Genomic DNA, 20,873 nt, shown 5'->3' on the forward strand with positions numbered 1-20,873 from the left:
TTTACTTTTTATTTCCCTAAATATTAGTGAATAAACATCATTTTATGTGCTTATTGACATGAATATCTTCTTTGGAAGACTATCTGTTCAAGTCCTCTGTACATTTTTTGATCAGGTTATTGGTTTTATTTGTAGTTGTGTTATAGGAGATCTTTGTATAATATATACATGAACACTTATCAGATTCAGACATATCTAATCTACTGCATTTAATTTATTGTACTATATACTGCACTTTTTTTTTTTTACAATCTGAAGATTTGTGGCAAGTGTGCATCACACAAGTCTATTCCTACAGCCTGTGTTCACATATCTCCATATCACATTTTGAAAATTCTCATAATACTTCAAACTCTATATTATTATGCAAATATGTTCTCAGTTATCTTTTTTTTAATGATTTATTTATTTATGCTTACAAAAACTGGAGTACAAGCCAGAGGTGCAAGAGGCCAGAGGTGAGAGGATTCACCAGAGGCAGAGTGGGGAGAACAGATAGATGGATTGAAAAACACTGCTGAGGGGAGGAGCCGGTGACACAGGGGCGGTCTGCTGCATAACGTGGGTCACCTCCCTTGGCCAGGGATTGAACTCATGCTACAGTGGCTGTAGATAGCTTCATAGCATTGTGCTTTAACCACTCTGGCCACCAAGAAGGGCCTCACCAGCATTTTTCAACTGCCCAAGTCCCATGATGCAGAAAATCTGTTTCAAGCATGAAATGCTGAGAAGTCTCAGGCTTCCTTCTTCCACTTATGCCTGACTCAGGGCAGGAGCAGAAGTTCTATGCATATGCAATAGGCTTAAATCTCGTGGTGCTAATCACTTTTGTCCTAGTTTGCTTATAGAATGGAGGTACCAAAATAGAAGTAGCAAACAGACAAAACCAGGGGCTAATACCCCAGGGGCTAATACCCCAACTCAGCACCCTACTCACAGAGCAGGTATATTAGTCAAAAAGTAGAGAGGTGTTCTCACTCCCAGCTATAGAACAGCAGCACAGAGACAGACCAGGAGAAAAGGCATTCTCTAAGGCCAGAATGCTCTATAGTTCTCCCTAAAGAACTGAACAAAGCAGGAGAATGTTAAAAATATATGGTTGCTTTAGAAAAAAGGACTATTTTGAAGGTAAACAATTAAGAGAATGCTGGTAGCCACAAGCCAATAACAAACAACCCATTAAATAGAGAGAATTAGGAATAGAGACTGATGGTAAAAAAGACCTCATGGGGGTAGAGTCAGACTAAAGAACTGGCCTCAAATACTACACCAGCAAAGAGATTATGCTGGTAATTGGACTAGAATGCCGAGCAACTTATGATCGGATATGCTCTCTCAATTAACACAGCAAAGAGCTACCAATCAGGGAAGGCTAATTGCTGGGGGTGATGTCAATGGGGACAGGTGAAAAGGATCTAAAAAAAATCAGGAAAATAAGTCAAAGGTCATCAAGTGAAAATTCCCTGTCATGGGTGGAGGAACTGTCCAATGAGCACACCTGTGGTTGATACCCTAGCAAACTCTGTAGAGTAACTTCAGACTACACATGGCAAGGAAAATAGATTACACAGAGTTAGCCAAGTCATTAATAAACAAGGAAATAACAGCTTAAGAGGGGTAGGGAAAGGGAAGAGAATGGTACCCATATATGTTTTATATCATCTGAAATGTTCAGTTTGCATATAAAATGATAAGACATGCACAGATACAGGAAAGTGTGGTACATTTACAGGTAAACAAAATACATGACAGAAATCGCTTTTGAGGGGGTTCAAATACTGTACTTCAAATAATGCACTTCAAAGCTATTCTATCAATCACTGCATATGCTTGAAGACATAGAGATAGTCATGCTTAAATAATAAAAGAAGGTATGGTGGCAATGTTCATGCAATAGATAATGTTGCTAAGGAGATAGATATTATAAAGAAATACCTATAAGGAAATTCAGAGGTTGCAAGTTCAGTCAGTGAAAAAAATGTACAAAAAAGTACAGCAGTGGTTTTGAGTTAGTAGGAGAAAGCATCAGCAAATTGCAAATAGATGAATAAAATATTATGAAATTTGAAGAACAGAAAGAGACTTAAGAAAATAGAAGTAAGAGCCTGGGACAACATTATGAATACCAACATAGATATAATGACATTAACATAAGGGTAAGAGGTATTTGAAGGAAAAAAGGTTGAAAAGTGCTTCAAATTTTAACTTTAATCTTCAATAATTAATCTATACATCTAAAAACTCAAAAACTCTGCTATATTTACATTAATTTTAAAACACAATAATTCCAGACTGAAAACAAAGAAATCTACACACAGACCTATCATAGTAAAAATGTTTAAAAATCATTAATGATGAAAAAATCTTGAAAGTACAAGAACAAAGACTCATGCTGTACAAGGAAACCTGAATGATTAACTAGCTGACTCTTCATTTGAAACAAGAAGGTCAAACACGGCATATTCAAAGTGCCAAAAGAAATATAAAAACCTGTCAAGCAAACTCATCCATTCAATAAATTTATCTTTCAAAAAGAAGGTGAAATAGAAATATCCCCAGATAAACTAAAACAAAATAATTCATTGCTATCAGAATTACCTTAGAAGAAACAGTAAAGGGACTCTTCTAGATCACCTCTGAATAACTGATTATATGTGATATCCTTAGAATATTTTTATACAACACCATCAGCACCCTGTTGAGCTCCTTATTGTATCCTTTATGAAGGATATTATTGAGAATATCATTTATGACACCCGTCTCTGTTCTTTGAAAAACTTCATTAGTTAAAATCCTCCTCAGTGCTAATGATGGAATTTTATTCTAATATTGGTTTTAATTATATAAATTAAAAGAAAATTCACTCATAGCAGGAACATAAGGGATTCAGGGGGTGGGGACGCTATTGTAATAAAGTAAAAAACAAAAAAAAATAATGAACAACTATAAGCCAGAGATATTTCACAGAAGATGGAGAGGGGAATAGGCTCAAAACTGGGGCAGGAAGAGCCCACGGGACTATGGTGATGGCACGTGGGTAAGTTGGTAGTGGGATGTCCACAGGGATTACAACTGAGATAAAAAAAATGCACAAAATGAAGAAAGATGCAAACAATAACTAAAAAAGAAAAAAGAAAATTGCCCTTGGCTCTTTGAAAGCTTAGAGATGAAAGAGTGAATCTTCATTAGCACTGAGTATACACTGTTATTATAGTCCCATTTTCACTCCTCATTGTTTATGCTTTCTTATTTTTGCAACTTAATTTATACACTCTTATTTATAATTATTATACTCTCTTACTTATAGTTAGTGGTTCAAATCTGCTTTGAAAAAGTGAGGTTAATATTAATCAAATTGAAAGTATAAATTAAACGTGGATCCAGTATGTTTTTTGCCATCTCTATAACCTTGTGTTTTATGTACTTTTATCTATATATATTCCTTAAGTATTTAAACTGGGGATTGGTGAAATCATGGCAGGATCTGCTGTGTTGTTAGGTTGATCTTGAATATTTCTCTACCTTAAAGCAACAAGTTCTATTTACTGTAACACTTGAATTAGACACTCTTTATAATTTTGCTATTGTTACATTAATTTTAAAATTCAGATTTAAACCAATTTACTATCTCATCAAAAAGCATTAAATACTTAATAATGAATTTAACAAAGCAGGTGAAGCCCTTGTAATATGAAAACAGTAAGATATTATTAAAAGAAATAGGAGAAACATGAAACGGAAAGATATTCCCTATTTGTGAATTGGAAAAATTAACATTTTTAATATTGGCCATCTTATACAAAACAATACACAGATTGACACAATCTACAAAAAGATCTCCAAAATCTACAAAAAGCTTATACAAATCAAAACAACAAAACATGTAATCAAAAATGGGTAGAAGAATTAAATAGACAATTCTCCAGAGAACACATGTAGATGGTCAACAGGCCTAAGAGAAGAAATGCTCATCAAAACTTACTATCAGAGAAATGCTAATTAAAACCATCATGAGAGATTATGTCATATCTTTTGAGAATGGCCTATATCAAAATTTCAGAAACAAGTGAGGAAAAGGAACCCTCATACATTATTTTTAGGAAATGTAGATTGATGTAACCCTTATGAACACAGTATTCATGTTTTCAAAACATTAAAAATTGTTCTACTGTATGATCTAGCAATTCCACTTCGAAGTATATACTTGAAAGAGTATGTGCAAAAAGAGTAATTTGAAGTGATCTATGTGCTCGCTCCTACATTCACTGCAGCACTATTTGCAATGGCCAAGTAAATGGAAGCCACCTAAGTACCCAAACACAGACAACTGGATTAAAGATGTAGTATATATACGCAATGGAATACTATTGATATGCCATTAATTTTATGATATCAAAAATAAATAAAGAAGATAAACTTGCCATTTGCTCCAAAAAGGATGGACCTAGGTGGGGGCGGGGGATTATGCCAAGAAAAGTAAGCACGTAGGAAAAATGCAAATACTTGGTGATTTCATTCACATATGGAATACAAAAGCACAAAGCAAAGCATCAAATGAAACCAAGCCAAAATAAACCTTAGTAATATGATTATAGCGCCCTCCCTGGTAGCGCAACTGGTTAGCGCAGCACTGCGAAACTATCCACAGCCTCTGCAGCTCCAGTTCGAGAGAGCTGACCCACAGGGCTCAGCAGGCCTCTCCTGTCTCGACTACCGCTCCTCTCAGCAGCGTAGTTCAGTACATCTGCCTGTTCTACTCCGCACTCTGTCTCTGGTGAATGCTCTCACCCCCTGCACCTCTGGCCTGTACCCGCAGCTCTGTGTGTATAAATAAATAAATCTTAAAAAAAAAAAAAATCTGACTACAGACTTGCGGTACCAGAGCCGGAGAGAGAAGACAGAGAACAAAGAGACAAGAGCCCCGCTGACTGTGGCTGAGGACTTATGGGAGCCATGTGATGCAGAGAGCCGTGTGGAGACATACATCCGAAGAGGTGTCAAACTGTGCTTCTGAGTCAGGCATAGTATTGGAAACCAATGTTACATAATGTAAAAATATAAATATAAAATGCAGTTCAGTGTATTATAAGTTCTATTTGAAGATGGTTTGTGTTATCACATTAGCCAAATTTTAAATACCACAGGTTTTTGTAATTATGAAGGAAAGATTTTATGATTTTTCAAAATGTTCCTCAATTTTCTTAGTTACTCAGAATTTGCATATCTTACTAGATTAGGGAGTCTTGAATTTTAAGTAGGAAATCTTGAGCCCTATTACCTGATATATTTGAGTGAGGAGGCTGTAATTTTTAAATCTCGGTTATCATACTAAATGTGTTTCTGAAGATAAAAATCAACTCACACCAAATGTATTACATAGAAAACAATTCCAAAGAGATTAAACTTATTTAAACAGCACCAAAGGAGCACTGTCCTGAATACTTTCAAATGCCTGAGAAGGTACAAAGACACTTTCGAAGCTACTGAGCTACTTTTTTTTCCCTAAGATTGGATTTATTTACTTTTGCATAAGAACTGGAGTGCAGGCCAGAAGTGGAGGGGGTGGTAAGTGGATTCATCAGAGACAGACTGGAGCAGAACAGGCAGATCTACTGAAATACCCTACTGAGGAGACCAGTGAGTGACACAGGAGAGTCTGCTGAGATCTGTGGGTCAGTTCCCTGGCCAGGAATCAAACTCAGACAATCACCATGGCTGTGATGGTAGCACTGAGACTTAACCCTTTGACACTAGGGAGGCTCTGGAGCTTCTCACTTTAGTTCAATGACCTGCTGGCCATTTGACCAGGAGAGACCACTAGAACAGGCCGTGTGACCACATTACGATTTAACCATGCCCCTTTTCCATCTAGCCAACTTGAAAGGGCTTACACTTGATCTTAGCCAAAAGGCTGAGAAGTGATTTTAAAAGGTTTAAACATGATATGAGCTTGTTCAGGCATGTGTACCCTTCTGAAAGCATATACATGTTAGGAAACAGACACAAAAAAATGACCATGTGAAGAAGGTAAAAGTCACTTGGCTTTTCAAAATCACTTTTTTAATTCTTCTAGGAAAAAAATGTAATAAGGGTCATTTGCAAAGAGTGTCAAAGGCCACAGAAACTCTGGAATCCAAAAGAGACGCATTGATGGGTGTGAACCAGTCAGTGTAGAAAACTTTCCTTTGATATAGTATCTTCAGCTTATCTAATTCCAACCCAGAATATACTAATGCTTCATAAGAGTTTAAGATTCAAATGAATCCTTCGCATGCAGTAGATCTCATGAATAAGAAATATGTGCCAATTCATGTCACCTCACTGCAGATATATGAAGTGAAAGAAGCTTCGGTTACTTCTGATCCAACATTATATTTCTTTGTGTCATCTGAAAGAAGGCTACATTTTGTTCCCACATGTAAGACTTGTGCTTAGTGAAGTAAAGCCATACAACAAAGATTTGCTAAAGGGGTGGCATGAAAGAAATCATCTCAATTACTGCTAGCTTTAGAAAGTAAACCAAATCTGCTACTTAGCATCTCCACCCCTGCATGCAGGACCTCGGGCATCTAGTATATAGATTCTGTGCAGCTTTAATTGTGTCAGACTCAAACCTGCTTTCAGACACCTCATATGCAACTGAAGTAAAGGGCACCTGGAGGCATGGAGAATGATATTTGGAGTTAAATATTCAGTGAGTATATTTTGTCAGCCTTACAATTAAAACTTATTTGCTTTCCTGAGAAAGGTCAAATGCCATAAGCCTCATAGTGCAAACAAATATATATTTGAAAGGAGAAAATATTTATCACGTAGTCAAAGTGTTTTTAATTTGTTAGCTATTTCTAGTATTCACTGGTTGAGTAAATATTGCATACATGAAGGAGTGTTTTAGAGGAGGCGTATACCAGCCTCCAGAAATGTGTGTGTGTGCTTGTGTGTATAGGCTTTATTTTCATCCAATTTGAACTCTCTCATCATTCTATCTTGTAGAGTTTATTTCTGTAGCTCACATTTAGTATGGCTATGCTAAGACAGGGCCAAGGAGACACTATTATAGAAGAAAACAGATGAAGAGAAGAGGTAAGGAATGACTTATTTAAGTTTAGGCACTGCAGGACACATACCTGTTGAATTAGTTACATAAAAAGGCCCTTTTTCCATTACATTATTAGTCTTTCCTCTGGCTCCTGCCAGTAGAGTGTCTTCATCACTTTCAGTTTGACACAGCCCAATTCAAAACCACTTCTGTTCAAACAGACTCTTTAAAAATAAAATTTTAATAAGCCCCCATTTCTTTTAATATACTTTTCTAAGAAGAAAGGAGTTGTAGAGGGAATTTCAGTGTTTTGGATCTATAGAACAATTTTAACAGAACTATATAGGGAAGAATGGAGAATGCAAGGGTTTGTTTGTTTGTTTGTTTGTTTCTAAAAAGATAACTATTTATGGCCTCCTTGGTGGCACAGGAATTAAAGTCTTCGTGTTAACATCACCAGCCACTCTGGCATGAGTTTTATCCCTGGTCAGGGAGTTAAACCACAAGGCGCAGCAGACCTCTCCTGTTTCACCTGCTATTCCCCTCAGCAGTATATTTCAGCAATCTGCTTGTTCGGCTCCCTACTGTCTCTGATGAATCCTCTCACATGCAAAACTGTACCCCTCTCTCATATAATTCCAAATTAAGAAATTAAAACAAAATAGGTGTCTAAAGAAATCTATGAAAATTTGGCATTTCCCATGCAAATCCATGATTCTCTTCACTTATATTTTGAAATATAAAATTCTTTTAAAATTATCTCTCCTTTTCTCTCACATATTTTCTCTTTGCCCTTTACACTCCAGTTCTTATATGCATACATAAAATATACATTAAAAAAATAACAACTTAAAAATGGACCTAATGGAACGTGTGAGGCAGATGATGAGTTAACATGGCATTGGTTACCTATTCAGGGTTACATATGGTGTTTGGGAAGGTAGAAAATACAGGTGATTATGATGCAGCAGGAGGACAACTCAGATAAAGAGAACTAGAGCAGAAACCGGAATGCTTTATGATACAGAACAAATTATTTATAAAAGTCAGTATGGGATTACCCAGTAGGAAGACAAAGCGTGCCTAAGGCACCAGCAAAGTAGGAAGGGGAATAAAGGGCAAAAAGAAAAAGGAAAAATATGAGAGAAAAGGAGAGATGATTTTGAAAAGAATTTTATATTTCAAAATGTAAGTGAAGAGAATCATGGGTTTGCGTGGGAAATGTCAATTTTTCATGGATTTCTCAGACACCTTTGTTTCCATTTCTTAATTTTGAATTATATGAGAGAGGGATACAGTTTTGCATGTTTAAGGCCTTAGAAACTCACTATCTAGCTCTAATAAGTAAAAGGGAATAGTGGTGAAATCTCAGAGCCATCACTATATGCCTCAATTCTATTGGTGGCCAGGGAGCTTACCACAAATGGTACAGCGACATCTCCTGTCTCACCCAGCTGCTGCCACTGCTCCTCTCAGTATAATTCAATTAATGTGCCTGTTCTGATCTCACTCTGTCTTGGTGAATCCTCTCATCCCCAGCATCTCAGCCCTATACCCCAGTTCTTCTATGAAAAAAAGGAAATAAGAAAGAAAACTGGGGCAATCAGAGATTGAGGTTAGGCAGGAAGGCTTCTTAGAAGGGCAAAGTCTTCATGCAAATTTGAAAGAAAAAAATATAGGTTGGCTATTGGAGGAAACTCAAGAGGAAGCTTAGTTCTAGAGAAGTATAAGAATATCAGTGAGAATAAACAAGGTAACAGTGAGGAGCAGAAACAAAAATAAAAGCAAACTATAGATAGCAACTAGAAAAGTAAGATATCTATTGTAACTAAGATAGCCAGGCATCTATTGACTAGAATCAAACTGAATGATATTAATTAAGTAAAAAGTAATTAGGGTTAGAACAGCAGTATAGAATTGGCAGAAACACAGTCAACACCCAGGAAAGGGTAAAACTATGTTTAAAACACTGATGGATTTTGGACTGGAATATTGGCTAGTTCTCTTCTGACTGCTTCCATTCACTGAATGAAATAAAAATCCTGATCTTCAGTTCTAAGGAAAAGGATGAAAAAGGAGAAAGACATGAAATTTTCATTGACAGCGTATAGGCATTAAGATTCAACTTATGATTTGAAATTATAAATATAAAATGAGGTCAGTCAGCAAGTTTGTTTCTTATTCTCTAGTCAAAAACATCAGTAACAAGTGCTAATAAGGATGTAAGAGAAAGCAATGCTCACACACGTGGGCAGGTCCCTCAAAACTTAAAAATGGGTCTAATATATGACACAGCAATTTCAATCCTAGATTTCCACTTGAAGAATACCAAACAAAAACAAAAACACCTAATTCAAACTGTTATTTACAGCCCTCTGTTCATTTCAACATTATTTGTAACAGCCAAGGTATAGTAGCAACCTAAGCCCACAAAGACAGATGTAAACATAGTAGAATGCTACTCAGCTACCAAAAAGGCAACATCTTGCCATTTGCACCAACATGATGGAGCTCAAGGGGATTATGTTAAATGGAGAAAAGTCAGCCTGAAAAAGACAGTATCACAGTGTCAGCATGGTGTTATGGTGTGGTAACATACACCTGTGAATCATACATAGTGTTATAAACCAATGTTACCTCAATTAAACATGTAGAAGGGAGGCTAATTTCATTTACATATTATTGTTTGCTGTTTCCTTAAAAAAATATATTTATGCCTACAGGAACTGGGGTACAGACCAGTGGAGTAGGGGGGTAAGGGGATTCACCTGAGACAGAGTATGGAGCAAAACAGGCCGGTCCACTGAAGTACACTGTTGAGGGGAGCAGAAGGTGAGTCGGGAGAGGTGTGTTGTGCCTTGTGGGTCACCTCCCTGACTGGGGCTCGAATTCACGCTGCAGTGGCTATAGATAGTTTCATAGCAGTGTGCTTTAACCCCTCGTGCCATCTGGGAGGCTCCTGTTTGCTGTTTTTCTATCAACAAGTTTACTTTATATTGATTTGTTGCACACAAACATTTAATTAATTTCAATAATAAGTGAATCAAACATTTGAGTTTTTTGAATGAAAGCCACTTTTGTGACTCCAAAACAATATTTCAGAGGCATGAGACAATAGTTAGTTTTTGTTGTCTCAAATGAGTTATTTGAAACAAATAGGATTTTGAAGTCATAGATAAAGCATGCATACTGGTATAATGAATGTTCACATCACATTTATTGCTACTGATGTTGTTTAAAGTGTGTTTCATCACACACATACACAAAAACATACTGATTGGGGAAGAGTTTTTAGATTCGTGGTCTAACATCCTAAATAAAATCTGCACTAACTTTAATGTATTTTTCATCATAAAATATGTACTTCTTACTAATTAGGCACTGTTTTGGGGGGAATAACATTGGCAAAAACATCTGCTTTTTCTTCTCATGCTTATCTATATTTGTATGTTCCAAGACACTCAGATGTCACTAAAAGTAAACAGAAACTATTTATTTGAATATAAATTGAAATCCAAGAAGATATAATAATTGATTTATTATTCATGGAACAGAATAAATTGATCACAAGAGGTCAATTTAGTATGTTACCATTTCTTCCAGTACTGCTCTAGCAGTCTATTAATGTATATCTCAGGTGCCTTTTTAAGTATAAGAAGGCAAACTGGGGGAGGGGGGTCATTACAAGACAAGACAGATATTAATGAATCAATAATCCATGCCCTTGAGTCTTAGTACTTTTTAGATTATCATGTTTGAAAACCGCTAATCTTGTACAATATGTCTATCTCCTATATATTCAACTTTAAATAAAGAACATGGCATATATTATTAATAAAGATTTATATTGTAAATAATAAATTTAATTTTAAAAGATTTATTTATTTATGCATACAAGAGTTGGTGTTTAGGCCAACTCTGTGTGGGGGTGGGGGGGGAGGGTGAGAACTGTCACCAGAGACACAATGGGGAGCAGAACAGGCAGATCCACTGAAATACAATGTTAGGGGAGCAGCGGGTGAGACAGGAGAGGTCTGCTGCACCCTTTCAGTCACCTCCTTGGCCTGGGATCAAACTCCAGAGGCTGCTGATAGCTTCGTATGGCTGAGACTTTACCCTTTCAGTCACCAGGGAGGCCCTAAACTTCTTTTTCTAAATATTATTGGTGTATCTATTAATGCTTTTATATAAACATATGATATTTTTCCCCCCACTTAGAGTACACTTTGATGCATTATTTGACCAAAGAAATTAATGGTACATATTATTACAAACATAATATAAAATAATCTTTGTATTTCATGTTTTCTTTTTCTTAATTTTAACTGTGCTTTTTAAACTGTATCCTTCTATTTCCTCATTTCATCCAGCCTGGGGGTTTTGATTGGTCAATAAATTATTAAACTAAGAAGGAAGAAAAGCTACTAGGCAGGAGGAAGCTTTCAATTCTTTTTGATGGGCAAATTGAATTCTGGATTCTTCAACTTTTTCATTATTGTTTGGTTGGAAAATCTTTTATGAAGTTCCTAATAGTGTTCTAGTATAAACAGAATGAACCTTTTGCATTTCGCACATCTCAAAAGATAGCAGGTGATTTATTTTCTCTTTCTATAACAAATACCATGGCAATACCTATTAGCTTTGTCTTTCAAATCTATCCAGGATATAAACTATTATTATTAGCTTCACCATTTCCATAATGGCTGAAACCTTCTTTGTCTTCAGCCTTGACTGTGATGATAGTTCCCTACTGGCCTTCCTGCTCTTACCCTGCCCACTATTTCCTCCTCTGCTACTACCTGTTCACAGCTCAGTACCTAGAGTTACCCTGTTAGAACATGAAACAGATCATGTAACTCTTCTGCTTCAAACCCTCCAGTGTTTTCCCATCTCATGAAAACCAAAAGCATTTAAATGGGCTAGAAGGTTCTGCCTGATATACACACAGTGCTGCATCTGCCTTAACTCTGCTGCCTCTCATCTGCTAACTCTACCCCAGTGACACTAACTTCCTTGCTGTCCCTTAGTCACATGAGTTCTGTGAACACCATAGAGGATTCACTATTCAACAGAGCTTGGGATATTATTCTAGAGCTCTTCTTGATTTGTTCGATTATAAAAATGCCGACTCAAGTGAGACTTTCCAACTCTCCTGTTTGAAATTGCAATACTTTCCAATGCTCATCATTCCTTTCCCTTTGTGATATTCTTTTCACTATGAGATGTATCATCCATAAATGCCATATACAATTATTGCTAGTTTTTCACTTGGCATATTTTCAGCCTCCAATAGAAAATCTCTATGACAGCAGGGATTTTTGTTTTATTCATCACTATAGTGAGAACAATGTACATAATGGATTAAATGCACAACATATATTTGTTGGGTTTATAAAGAAATTTTTAAAAATGCAAAAAATCCCTATAGGTACAACCACATGGAAATCACTAGTTGTTTTCCATCAAACCGACGGTAATACTGATTCTCATCAGTAAAATAAAGTCAATACTACTATAAAATTAAGATTCCTAGTGTTTTTTTATTGTTTAAATGAAGTCATTATCATTGAGTCAGCTTTCCACTAATGGAAAGAAGCTATTAAACTACAGTTACATGTTTTCTTATAATTTACAGCTACTTTTACAGCATTAACTTTCATGTGAACCAATTATTCACTTATAGGTGTTTCTACTGACAAGAAGGATTTTATAGGCTTCCAATGGTACAGAAGCAGGCATAAATGGACAGAGCAAGGGAAAACTAGTAGAGGGAATTGAACAGCCATCTATTGTCAACAAAGAATTTGTATCAGTGCCCTATCTAATTCTGAGGATGTTGTAGGATGTGTCCTCATTACCACATTACTATGTAATGAAGGGAAAACCACATTACCCATAATCATGGGTTGCTATACAGATAAGCCTGGGAAGCCTAAAGTCCTCTAACAAATATAGTGAAAATATACAGCCTTAAAAACATGTTTGTTTTTTATACTGAAGAATCCAGAGAATGTTGCAGGTTACTCAGAGGTAGGGAATAGGGTTTATTTCCAGCAGGCTGAAGACTGCTTTTTCATTTCCAATTACTAATTGAAATTGATACCCCTCTTCCCAAGCACATTGGAGGGGAACGGACACAGAATATAGAAAAAGTACACATCACTTCAAGTAACATCTTGGCATACAAAATGTAGTGTCATAACGACACTTAACTAAAAGGGAATTTTGATTTAGACAGTTAAGTATTCAACTAATATAGAGGAATAGAGTGGATTATGGTGAACATTCTACAATTTCTGTTATAGTTTCTTCTTCCAAATATTTATGCCATCCTCCTTCCACATGAATTCTGGGACTATCTCCCTTCTTAAATCCAACATCACCAATTCCTATTCACTGACTGCTTGTATCTCACAATTGACGATCTCTGATGACACAAAATCATCTGAGTGCACCTGTTCAGGGCAGGGGCCATGGAGAACAGGCACAATAGGCCTCTGAGAACCTGACTGCGGGGCTCATGGGCTTTGATGACAGAGTGGCACAGCTGTTTCTGCAAGGGCTGGAAAAACAGCCAATGACATGCGGCTGTTATGAGGAGAACAACTGCTGTTACAGAGGTCCAGTGTTGCCAGGGTGATGCTCACTGGAACTGCAAGTCCACAAGAAGGCCAGAGGAAACAACAGAAGCAGTAGTTCTCCTCCAGCCCTGCAGTCTCCAATGAGCACCTGTCATTGCCAAAGCCTAACAGACTTGGCTGGCCAAGCAAAATCCCAGTTTCTACATTACAAAAGCAAAGTATAGGAGTGATAGCTTTCTGTGCAGTGAAAACAGTTTATTAACTAGCCCATCCTTGTACAAGATAATCAACTCACGCATAGGACAGAACATATCCTTTCCAATGAATCCTCCTATAAAACTTGTTGACATTTTGCAAGAGCATACTTGTCCTTTTCCGAAATACCAAGTATTATTCACTATTCAAAAAGAATGGAGAAAGCTTGTCTTCAAATGATCCAAAAGCCAGTGTCCACCTTTAAAGTGGTTCCATCTTGCTTTTATAAAACAAGTTACAACAGTTAATTAACCTAAATTTTTAGGAGTTATAAATTTTACTTAGAATCTCAGCATGGCTTCAATCTTTAGAGTGACCAGAAATTTGACCACTGGCTTACAATCTTTTAGTTTAAGTAACCAGGATGTTTAAGGGCTAATTTTATCTCTTTATCCTACATAATCCTATAGGTAATGTCATTAAAAAATACATGAATGACAGGAATTTTAATACTTTAAACAGCAGATTTTTCTATCTTAATCAAAATTTTTCTATCTTAAATCAAAACAAATCTATATTCATATCATATGTTATAGGATTTTGCATATAATAAAATGCATTCCTTCTTATAATTTGCGAATTGCCCAAGTGCATTCAGTTTTGGAAAATAGCATGCCAAGTCAGTAATTATTCCTGTCATACTCCTTATTATTAAACTGTTAGTTCAGTAGTTCAGAGAAATAGCAATCCTATGGCAGGAAGTACTAAAATCCTTACTCATTAAAATAATTCTTTGTTTTTATCCCCCTTAAATCACTTTCCAGTGGAGCAATCCAAACCTTATTACATAGACTTGATCTTGATACCTACATTTAGAAAGAACTTATTATAGCAACAAAGATTAATGGAGTTAGAAATGGCTTCCATAGAGATTACTTAAGTAGCTCTCTATAACTTTATCAATGAAGTTCCTTTTTAATGTTTCTTCATAGTAGCAGTGGGGAATTACCATACATAGTTATCAATGTAGGGGCTAATAATATTTAAAACATTTCTTACCTATTAACATCCCATATTTTACTTGTTGTATCCAATGAAGAAGAGGCCACAAAATCACCGCAGGAATGCCACGAGCAGGACCACACAGCGTGGTTGTGTCCTTCAAAGGTCAAAATGCAGCTACCTTTGGACAGATCCCACAACTTCACTGTACAGTCACCACTTGACGTAGCCAGCTTATTGCCACTATTCACAAGATATAAGAAGATAACATGCTTTTAAAAATCACTTAATTATTTTTACAAACAGTTGTCTTCTGTGGGTAATTTGTGGATGTATATGTATCAGTGATTTGAGGAGCATGATTATCTAGAACTTACTATATTGATTCTACACAATGAGATACTAGCATTGCTAATTAATTCATACTGATGAAAGAAACTGTTGTATACTTTCTAGACTAATCTTCTAGGTTAATTTTCTTTACCAGTTTACTTTTTGGAATGTGTTGGGTTAAGGGTTATGTGTTGGCATCAATGGCTGATGAAGCCTCGAAATAATGACTATAGGTGTATATTTTGAAAGTGTAGTATAAAATTGTAGGCCAGAATCGTTTATGTTTACATTTGTTAAGTGCTCTAGGAGTATAGAGTTATGGATGAAAAAAGGTTCAGGAAAGAAGGATCATGAGAAATGAAAGATTGTGAAGTGCTGAGTAGCTGACAGTGAATCACTGGGTTTTAGATTTCAGACATCAGTAGATATTTTAAAAAGTAGTGACTTTCAAATGCTGAACACAAAAAGAATTTCAAGTAAGGAGTGGGTGTCACTGACATAAGCCGAAACATTTAGGTTTTATTTAGTAAATTATCAATTTCAAGAACATTTCAGTATCTTTTCTATTATTCAGTATTCTCTTGCATTGTAAGTTCCTTCTATTTGTTCTCTGAGTAACTTGAATATAATTAATTGACTTTTTACCCTCCTACCTAACTAGGTTATTTTTTTTTTATGGGCATTTTGCTTCTTCTACAGGATCAAATATAATGAAGAACAACAGTAATGCTTCAAGACATCTATGAGTGAATGGATGGATGGAATAATAAAGGCAAGCTATAAGTGAAGAAAAAGTACCTACTGAAAGTATGTCTAAGAGAGGAAATGGCAAGACTAACACAAGCATTTTGTTTGTTTGCTTGTTTTTATTATGTTCATACTAAGGGACAACAAAATTTTATCTGCAGGGAAGAAACAGTCACTGGATAGTGGCTTACAGGTGCTACAGAAAAATTGGATCACAGAGTGAAGAACTCATTAAAACTATACAGTGGGGAAAAAAAACTATACAGTGAATCTTTACCTTGTAGAGAAGCAAAAGTCATTCTAACGTAAAAGGTAATATACACAATTATGCATATTTCTGAAGTCTTTTCTAAGCCACTGGAAAATCCTGTCTGTTCACTCTACTTTCAATGTGTGTACAGGATATATATCATCAAGCTAGAGATAGAGGGCTCTTTGCTTTGCTCCTGACAAAGATACTAACTAACTAGAAGGACAATCCACCATGGCTTGGGGTAAAACAGAAATACCCCTTGGACATCAAAGACCAACAATGACCTGATGGAGGAGACATGGCAATGATTTGCAGATGGTAGGTGTAGTTAAACACATGGAGATTGTCGCCTGGGGTAACAGACATGAACAGGAAAGATGCAGGTTCAACCAGGGGCTCTGGGAAGTGGAGAACAGCAATGACAGGATCATATAAAAAACATATATAACTTTAGATGAGGGGAAACACATAAGGAGGAGCTAAGGTCCTTCACACAGGCTTGGTCTGTAGTAAGGAAAGAGACATAACTCTCTATCGCATCCCTTAATTTTTTGACCACATGAAATGCACCGATAATGCACAGACTGCAAAGTCTCAGATCTGGAACTCCAGAAAATAGGGACATTGGTGGTGCCATAAATACAAACCAGACTTTCCCTCACCCAGCACATTCACACAAATGACTAGACACTTTTTTTAAGCTTTATTTATTTATGCATACAGACCTAGGGTACAAGCCAGAGGTGCAGGGGCTGTGAGAGGACTCATCAGAGACAGAGCAGGGAGCAGAACAGGCAGACTGACAAAGTACACTGCTGAGGCAAGCAGGGGGCAAGACAGAAGAGGTCTGTCACACCATGTGGGTCACCGCCAGGGCAGGAATTGAACTCATGCTGGAGTGGTTTTAGCTTCTCAGGGCTGTGCTTTAACCTGCTATACCATCAGGGAGGACCTGTGACTAGACACTTTTAACCCCCCATCTCTTCCCCAACACACACACACTGCTGGTATCACACTACACAACTGTAGGAAAATATCTAGTAAGTGGAGACTGGAAAACATAATACTGAGTGGCTACTGGGCTAATAAGGAAATCAAGGGAGAATTTAAAAAATACCCACAGAAAAACAAACATAAAGAACTTACAGTATACAGCAAAGCAGTACTGAGAGCACTAAGGACATGAAGGAGCAAAAGAGATCTAAAGTAATAGCCTAACCTTAAATTTTAAGGTCCTAGAAAGTAAGAACAAGCAAAACTTAGTCACTAGAAAGAAGGAAAAAGGAAAACCTGGAGTGGAAGTGAACAAAATAGAAATTTTAGAAGTCTAAAAAATCAATGAAACTACAAGATAAACAAGATAGACAAACCTCTAGCTAGATCACAAAGAAGAAAGGGAGGAAAGGCTCAGCAATAGAATCAGAAATGAAAAAGAAGTCGCAATAGACATTGCAAAATACAGAGAATCATAATATTATAAATATCTTATGCACACAAATTAGATAACCAAGAAGAAATGAACACATTTTCAGAAATATATACAAGACTGAATCAGAAAAAAAATCGAAAAATCTGAGCAAACCAATTACAAGTAAGGAAATTGAAACAGTAATGAAAAGTCTTCCAAAATATAAAAGCCTAGCCCCAGAGAGTTGCATTAGTAAATTTTACCAAACTTCAGACACACTAATACCTATTTGTCTCAAACTCTTCCCAAAAAGTGAGGAAAATGTATTGCTTCCAAACACATTTTCTGAGACCAGTGTTACTCTGATACGAAAAGCACACAAGAACATCACACACAAAAAAGAAAACTCTGGCCCAATGTCCCTGATAAACACAGATGTAAAAGTCCTCAACAAATTTTAGCAAACTAAATGGCACATACATTCAAAGGATTAACTTTATGACCAAATGGGATTTATTACAGAATGCCAGGATGTTTCCACATCCACAATCCCAATGTCATTTAACAAATCAACAAAATGAATTATATAATCATATATAAATAGATACAGAGAAAGCACTATATGTTCCAACTTCCATACAGGATAAAACCCTTTAAAATGAGGATGGAGGGCCCTCTCTGGTGGCACAGCGTGTTAGGACACAGCAGTGCAAGCTAGATGCAGCAGCTCCAGTGCAAGTTCAATTCCTGGCCCCGGAGGTGACCCACATGGTGTGGCAGACCTCTCCTGTCTTGTCTGCTGCTCCCCTCAGCAGTGCACTTTGTTGATAGGCCTGTTCTGCTCCCCACTCTGTCTCTGGTGAATCTTCTCACTACCCCTGCACCTCTGGCCTGTACCACAGTTCAGTATGCACAAATAAATCTTAAAATATATAAATAAAATGAGGATGGAAAGAGAATATCTCAACATAATAAAAGTCTTACATACTAAACTCACAACTATCATCATAGTAGGTGGTGAAAAAAATGAAAGTTTTTTCTCTAAGATCTAAATATAATTAATGAAAAAACTAATTGTTGAAATTAAGAAATCAATGGATGGATTTAATACCAGATTAGACAAGCAATGACCAGAGTTAATGAAATCAAAGATAATTTTTTTAAGAAGTTAGGACTTCTAGACTATAGATAGAAAGGGAAATGAAAATATTTCTTGGTATGTTCAGGCTGCTATTATAAAATACAATTGGCATTGACTGGGTTACTTTAATAACAGAAATTTATTTCTCATGGTTCCAGAGCCTAGGAAGTCCAAGATTAAGTTATTGGACAGTTTGACTTATGACTTGCAGATGGTTATCTTCTTGCTGTGTCTTAACATGGTAAAGAAGGTGGAGAGGAAGAAGATGTGTCTCTCCCTTTACAAAGGCATCACTCTCATCAAGAACCTCTGCCCTAATGAACTGATCTAAATTTAATTATCTTCCAAAGGTCCCACTTTCTTTTATCATCATTTAGGTAGTAAGGTATCAACATAGTAATTTTTAGGGGAACACATATTTAGTGCATAACAGTGCATAAATTAAGAAACAATGATAAGAGAATAAAAATATATGTAAAAAGAAATACATCTTTTTCTGTTTAAAATCTCAGAAGAAAATTAAATAGATGCAAAACTAAAAAAATGAAGATTGAGAAAATATGGAAATTGGAAGATTTAAGACTAGAGCCATAAATTGGGACCAAAAATTCATATCAAGATGTATAAGTAGGGTACACACGAAAAAATTATCCACTTAGATACATTTTAGCCAACTAACGAGCAACATAAGAAACAATTTCAATAATTAAAAGAATAGGAGCAGAAGAAAAAGTAGACAGAAAGATTATATAGTATTTAATTATAGATTTTACATATATGCTAGAAACTCTACTAAGCAATTTATACATGTATTTGATCCTCCCAAATACCCAATAGAATTGGCACCACTGTTATATTCAAAACACCTAAACAATAACACAGAGCTAGATAGTAGCAGAACTAGAATTTCTTCAAGTAGGGAAAAAATAAATAAAATAAAGTTCAAAAAAATAAAGTTACTATAGCATTATCAAAAACAAAAGCAAATAAAAACATCTTCAACTAAATGAAGCATCTTCCTCTAGAGGAACTACTAAAGATAAATGCAAGTTGGAAAGGACTCATCTAAAAATGAAGAAATGATGAACAAAAAACTGCTGAACATGTCAGCATATCCAACTATTTGCATACAAAATAGTTCTTGAAAAAAATAAGGAAGTAATTATAATATTGGCAATAAAGTTTGTGTCACAAAAGAATGGTTAAAAAGTAATTGCACAATGTTAAGCAAATCTTTATAGTAAAATGTCCAGGGTGACCACTTTAAGAACAGAAATAGAATATATAATTTGTTGACCTGCAAAAGAAAAAAGCTAACGATTATAAAAAGATAATCAAAAGAAAAAATGAGAGAGGGGAAGCATCAGAATTAATGGCAGAATAGAAAAGAAACATTAAAAAAAAAAACCTGCAGAAAAAACTCAAACATGTTAATACAACCAACAAATACAAACTGGAAGTTGAAAGACAAGGAGTTTTGAGTTTGGCCACAAAGAACAGTGGACAATGGTTGAGGGTTATGGTGGCCCTGTAGCTGGGTGTGATGTGGTAAGATACAACTGAGGAGGTATGATCCCACGTTTCTGACTCACATACAATGTTGTAGGCAAAAAAACTTAAATTAAGATTTAAAAAATTAAATTGTAAGAAAAAATTAAACAAGAAACAAATTCAGTCATATATTATTTGTATGAGCTATGCTGAATTCTGAAGTACATATGAAGGTCAAACATTTCAAAGATTAAAAAAAAATACCTAAGCAAAACGAAATGAAAATAAAGATTCAATAGCTCTATTAGTGTGAGACAAAAAGTAACTTAAAGCAAAATGTGGGCAGGGGAAGATTCCCTATATAATGGTAATTTGTTTCATTTCTAGAAAGATTTTAAAAATTAAATTATATAAAACCTAGATGGATTTTACATGATAAAACTTAATATTAGTACCACAGAAACCACAAATGGTTATTTTTATAATTCATAACTCAAATTAAAAATGAAGATATGAAGATTTAAGAAACAAATAAGTCTCAAGGTCATATATAAAATTCTTTACCAAGTTACAATTGACTACACATTCTTCTCAAGCAAGTATGAAATATTTATGAGACAATATAGTTAACCAAGTAGTAACACATTAACATTACTGTCATCATAGGGATTATATTTTCTCAT

At 35.7% G+C, this 20,873-nt stretch overlaps 1 protein-coding gene across 1 annotated transcript in view; it reads right to left on the bottom strand.

Moving 5' to 3' along the window:
- SPAG16 (sperm associated antigen 16) overlaps positions 1-20,873 on the bottom strand; it is a 678,503-nt gene that overhangs the window by 326,450 nt on the left and 331,180 nt on the right. Inside the window, exon 12 of the mRNA XM_004674324.2 lies at positions 14,875-15,060. Within this exon, the coding sequence (XP_004674381.1) occupies positions 14,875-15,060 (186 nt within the window). The remainder of the gene's footprint in view (positions 1-14,874; positions 15,061-20,873) is intronic.

Source organism: Condylura cristata, unplaced genomic scaffold, assembly GCF_000260355.1.
Source record: "Condylura cristata isolate star-nosed mole 26May11 unplaced genomic scaffold, ConCri1.0 scaffold00002, whole genome shotgun sequence".
Classification (NCBI taxonomy): domain Eukaryota; kingdom Metazoa; phylum Chordata; class Mammalia; order Eulipotyphla; family Talpidae; genus Condylura; species Condylura cristata.